Raw genomic sequence first — 6050 nt, forward strand, 5'->3', positions numbered from 1 at the left:
GTTAAAACATCATCCGCTATTTTCTGTGGTTAGTTTTCTGTTGCTGAGAGCTTTTGCGTTCTGTGATTTAAAAATTAGTAATTAGTCAGATTTACACATTTAAAGGCTTTCAGTCATGAGAATGAGTGTGGCGACGAAGATCTGTGCGCTGCTTTGTGTTTTTCTCCTTTATGGCACTCCTCCTATACTTCAAGCAGGTAAAAGATTTAAAGTTTCTGCATTTGTCAGAGAATAATGTAACTGAAAGTAACAAGATTTAAAACGTCTTTGTAACGAAAGTAATTCAGTTTGAGAAGATATATATATATATATATATATATATATATATATATATATATATATATATATATATATATATATATATATAATATATATATATAAAATAGGCTATAGATAAAACGTTCCAGCATATTTTTTTTTTTATAACCACATGAACTAACCAGTAAAAGCGTTGCAGATGTTTTGTGTGTGTTTTATACAGTTTTAAAAGTCCAGCGCAGGGCGATACGACAACGCACACAATGAATGCCAACTGTATAAAGCAAAAGCCGGATTGGCATTTTATTTTATTTTTTAGTCCTGTCCTGGGGAAAAAGGAAGTAGACTAGCCTCTTCACACACAGACGAAACTTACTAGAGAAGTGTGACATAATATAGCTGGCTACCTCTAAAGACAATTTAAATTCTCGCCTTGCACACTTCAATGCCCTTTGAATGGAAGGCACGCTCGCTTTGAACTGGAATCATGGTGAATATCCGGTGATGTCCACTTCGCAGGGCACTTATGGTCAAATAGAACAAATGTCTGAAGTGAAAACAGAAACATATAAACTATGCAGAGCAGGAATGGAGTTGAAAACCGCTGCCCTACACTCTCAGAGAAAAAGGTACAAAAGTTGTCACTGGGGTGGTACCTTTACAAAAGGTGCATTTTTGTAACTTTTAGGTAGGCTACTAATATATACCTTTAAGGTACCAATATGGACTCTTTAGGTACAAAGTTGTGCCTTTTGAAAAGGTACCAGCCCAGTGACAACTTTTGTACCTTTTTTTCTGAGAGTGTAGGGCAACGGTAAAGCTGAGAAGCTGGTAAAGTTGTTTGTGGAGTAATCTTCATCTGTCTGAAGTCAGTTGTAGTTCTTGTGTTTCTCTTTCCTTCAGTGATTCTGCTTGTTAATGGCAGCTGTTCATCATTAATGCTCAATCATCACATAATTATCTTTTTAACTCCAGCACTGCTTCAATGCTACTTTAACACTCTGAACACTGAGCAGTGTGGACTATTACATAAAACTTACCTGTTTCATTCACATATGACTGATGCATGTGAATCACATCAAGTTTATTGATTTATGCTAAAACTATGTAATCTAAATGGATGGAAATTTGTTATGCAATTGGATTACATAAAATGTAAATTTAGGGCGAAACATTTATTTGAGTGTATAGGCCAACTTTCCGCAGAGGCATTCCGTGCGAGAAAACTAATGTCTTAGTTCATAGCACAGGTTTGGGAAATTGAATCAGATATAGTGTGTTACAAAATCAAGAAAAACTGTCACGGCTTTCTCCTCACTTTACTTCCCTTTAAACTAGTGAATAGTTTTACATTCATATTTTATTGCTCTTTATTGCAGAGAAACACTCGCTGTATTACATTTACACAGCTTTGTCCAAACCTGTCAATCTGCCGGGCGTCTATGAATTCACTGCTATGGGTCTGCTAGATGACACACAGATCGACTATTACAATAGTAAAGAACAGAAGAAGATTCCCAAACAGACCTGGATGAAGGAGAAACTGCAGGAGGATTACTGGGAAAAAGGAACCCAGTCGAGAAAGAGCAAAGAACAGTGGTTTGATTTGAATATTGACATTCTGATGAAACGCATGAGACACAGTGAATCAGGTGAGGAACATTCATACAGTTTATCCAGCATTTACAGATGATCAGTCGATTTATATTATCATCTTCTCACAGACATTTTGATTTTTGTCTGTTTCAGATCTTCATGTTCTTCAGTGGAGACATGGTTGTGAAGTTGAGCAGCAGGGAAGTGAACTTTCGTTTTCCAAAGGCATTAGTGAGTACGCCTATGATGGAGAGAATTTTATTTATTTTGATATTAAAGAGTCTATGTGGGTCACCTCAGTTGATGAAGCTCTACCAACCAAGAGAAAATGGGATAGTGTACCGATCCTAAACCAGTACACCAAAGGCTACCTGGAGAAAGAGTGTGTGGACTGGCTCAACAAATTCAGAGAATATGCAGATGAGGAGCTCAAACAGGGCTGTGAGTAAATTAAATTGTATGCTTGATGCACTGCCGCAGATGGAACTAATTGATAAACTGATTCCCGTGTTTCCAGCTCCTCCAGATGTTCATGTTTTTGCAAGGAAATCTACCAAAACCAAGTTGAAACTCACCTGTATGGCCACCGGATTCTACCCCGGAGACGTGATGATGACCATTAGGAAATATGGCACATCTCTGCCTGAATATGAGGTTGAATCCACAGGAATCAGACCAAACCATGATGGATCCTACCAGATGAGGATGAGTGTGGAAATCAACAAGAGTGAAGAAGCAGAATATGATTGTTTTGTGTCCCACAAGAGTATGAAAGAACCAAATATCACTGAATGGAGTAGGCAAACTGAAAGCATTAATTCAATTATGATATGCATCATAATGCTTTTCAGATATTAATCAGAATTCAAACATTATTAATGTGGTTTTCCAGGACAACAGGAGACAACTACTGAATCATTGACTGCCAGTGAATCAGCTTATACTGAAGAACCTGTGCTTGACAAAGAATCTGATGGTATGTTTCGACAATTGCTTTGTTACCGAGCAAATTTCAGATATGAGTTTTTAACGTTTCATTGTTTCTCCAACAGGACGAGGGGATGTTGGCAAAGCATCAGACAGCAGTGCGACCATGTTCATATTTTCTCTCTCTCTCATATTTCATTTCATCTTGATATTTTGAAGCTCTCAGTGCTCTTAAGGACACCTTACAGCATCATCAGCAAATTGTTCATTTATTTTCTAATACATTATAATCAATTTAGACTGCAAAGAGCAATAAAAAATGATGTTAAATTTTTACAGAGATTCAATGACAGCTTAAACTGATGATAACTAATCTCACATTTCATTTATAGGCCTATACATGGTTTAGTTCTTTTACCTTTGTAAGACAAACTGAGTATTATTATTTCTTCCCACTGTCAGAATACAAATAACTAATGAATAACTAATGTCTGCTACTCTTTAATTATTTAAATGATTGAATTAGCCTATATTTGTAAACATTTAAGAACAGCAAATAAAACCATCATCTAACAAACTCTGTCTTTGTCGAATCATTTTTCATTGTAAATATATCATTGATTAATGTCCTTATGAACACTGAACCATAACCGTAATAACCCGCTTTTTTGTGTTGCTTCGCCACTTTCTGCCCAGACACGTATCAAATTTCAATGATGGCTTTATCGTATTATTGTCTTATTGGTTAAAACATCATCCGCTATTTTTCTGCATCTCATATTCTGCTGTATTGCGTTCAGCGAAATAAAATCAGTCAAATTCACACCTTTCAATATGAGAACAAGCGTCACGACGAAGATCTTTGCTCTGTTTTGTGTGTTTCCCCTTTATGGGACTTTGCCTTCACTTCAAGCAGGTATGCGTTTATCAGAGAATGAGAGTGAAAGTAACGAGTACGCGTCGTGATTTAAAACGTCTTTGTAACGACAGAAATGAAATGTGATAAGAAATGCATGCTAATATCGTATACGAAATATAAAAGTAATACGCGCTTTGTCAACTAAAAACTGTAACTACCCCCTAAACAAGACTTTAAAGGTGTCAAATTAACAAAGACTAAGATCCTACTGGATAAGCGGATGCATTTGGACATTTTCCCCGATGTTTCCCAAAAGCATTTTTAGCTAACTATGGTTACAGGGTCTTCAATAAGGTAAACTGGCTGTATAAAACCAAAGAACAGACCAATTTCAGTGTTTGCAAACAGTGATGACGTTTTTTTGTGGGCGGAGCCTATCTGGTGGCAGAAAATGACAGTTTTAAAGAGGTCATATGATGTTGCTGAAAAGAACATTATTTTGTGTATTTGGTGTAATGCAATGTGTTTATGCGGTTTCAGGTAAAAAAAAAAAAAAACATTATTTTCCACATACTGTACATTATAGTTTCTCCTCTAAGCCCCACCTTTCTGAAATGCGTTGATTTTTACAAAGCTCATTGCTCTGAAAAGCGTGGTGTACGCTGATTGGCCAGCTATCCAGTGAGTTGTGATTGGCTGAATACTTTAAGCGTGTGACGGAAATGTTATGTCCCTTACCATACTGTGATGCCGTGTTCCAGCACGACCAGACAAAACCAATAAAACCAGGCCCGGATTGGCTAATTGGAAGCACTGGGAGGATTCCCAGTGGGCCAGCCTATTATTTATTTATTTATTAGCCGCGAGGGCCGGTGGTGTCATACCACAGGGTTGGAATTTGGAATCTGTCCCTAGACTGCCTGCACTCAGCCCCACTCTTTTTATTTATTATTTTCTCGCAGCCCATATTATTATTTTCACCAGACCATATCAATAACAAATTCTCAATTGATAATTAATCATTCTTTTTGCGCAAATCATTGTTTTATTTGTGAAGTAGCCATTTGAAGAAGGCTTTAAGACCAAGCAGAATACTCTGCTGCTCCCGCGGGACTCGCGTTAACAGCAATTTCCTTCACAGTCCGTGATTTGATTTAGCCAAATCAGTTAAAGGGGTCATATGATGCGATTTCAAGTTTTCCTTTCTCTTTGGAGTGTTACAAGCTGTTCTTGAATAGATAAGATCCCTAAAGTTGCAAAGACTAAAGTCTCAAATCCAAAGAGATATTCTTTATAAAAGTAAAGACTTGTCCACGCCCCCCTGAAATGACTTGTTTAAACACGCCCCCACATGTCTACGTCACGATGTGGGAAGATTTGCATAACGCCGCCCAGATGTTCACGCAAAGAAAGAAGGCGTAACTTTATTGTTGCTGCCACTGCCGGCGCCATGTCGTGGAGACACTGTGTGTTTCATTGTAAAAGCAAAACTACTTTGTTTGGACTTCCAAAAGAGGACACAACTAGAAATCAGTGGTTAAGTTGTATTTACAACACTGTTCCAGAACAGTTCAACCCAAATATTCAGACATGTGCAGCACATTTTATGGTGGACCGTTTCCTGATCCTGGGAGAGAAGACTACAATGCCGGCTGTTCTGACTCACAGTCTGTAATTACGTTTACATATGTAATGATGATTCAAAGGCCAGTCAGCGTACACCACGCTATTCAGAACGAGGAGCTTTGTAAAAAATCGACTCATTTCAGAAGGCGGGGCATAGAGGAGAAACAATAATGCACAGTATGTGGAAAATAATGCGTTTTTTTTTTTTTTTTTTTTTTTTTACCTTAAACCGCATAAACACATTTCATTACACCACATACACAAAATAATGTTCTTTTTAGCAATATCATATGACCCCTTTAAATTTGGACCTCATTATTGAAGTACAAATCCAAGCACCAAAAACAGCCCACAGTCTCTAAGTTTTCTTTAATTGAAAAATATGCATTTTTATTCATTCAAAGGCTATATGGTTGCAATTATATTTAAGTTCAAAACTTTAAATGTCATTGTTTAAAATGCTTTATTGACTGACGTTTCATAGACCTTCAGTTGTTACGCTTTCAAATTTCATGCCATATGTAATTTCATAGTATTTTCACCTCCTAAATTACGTGAAGTCACAATTCTATATCGGTACAATTTACTCAGACCGATGACATTTTTTATATGACATTAAAATTCTTTTTTAGAATAATTGTACATAAATAGGTTAAACAAAACAAACAAAACTTTTTAACTGCAGGCTTCATTATGGTACAGTAGGCTACAAATATTTGGAGCGTCCCTTATTCTGTCCCTTATTTTCTTAAAGAATAAACACTTATTTTCTACAAGAATACAA

At 36.7% G+C, this 6050-nt stretch overlaps 1 protein-coding gene across 1 annotated transcript; it reads left to right on the forward strand.

Annotated features, from left to right (window-relative positions):
- LOC109060009 (H-2 class I histocompatibility antigen, Q10 alpha chain-like) lies at positions 1-3358 on the forward strand. Its single transcript, XM_019077166.2, has 6 exons — positions 1-197; positions 1638-1910; positions 2008-2295; positions 2372-2650; positions 2747-2830; positions 2907-3358. Exons 1-6 carry the CDS (start codon positions 116-118, stop codon positions 2996-2998), a joined length of 1098 nt encoding a protein of 365 aa, XP_018932711.1. The 5' UTR covers positions 1-115; the 3' UTR covers positions 2999-3358.
- Positions 3359-6050: the final 2692 nt, after the last annotated feature.

Source organism: Cyprinus carpio, chromosome B3, assembly GCF_018340385.1.
Source record: "Cyprinus carpio isolate SPL01 chromosome B3, ASM1834038v1, whole genome shotgun sequence".
NCBI classification, from domain to species: domain Eukaryota; kingdom Metazoa; phylum Chordata; class Actinopteri; order Cypriniformes; family Cyprinidae; genus Cyprinus; species Cyprinus carpio.

Excerpts from the sequence above, each read along its gene's own strand:
- LOC109060009 (XM_019077166.2), top strand. The coding sequence starts at position 116 with ATGAGAATGAGTGTGGCGACGAAGATCTGTGCGCTGCTTTGTGTTTTT. Across the intron at positions 198-1,637 it reads TCCTCCTATACTTCAAGCAG|AGAAACACTCGCTGTATTAC; the intron begins GTAAAAGATTTA and ends TCTTTATTGCAG. Across the intron at positions 2,296-2,371 it reads TGAGGAGCTCAAACAGGGCT|CTCCTCCAGATGTTCATGTT; the intron begins GTGAGTAAATTA and ends CCGTGTTTCCAG.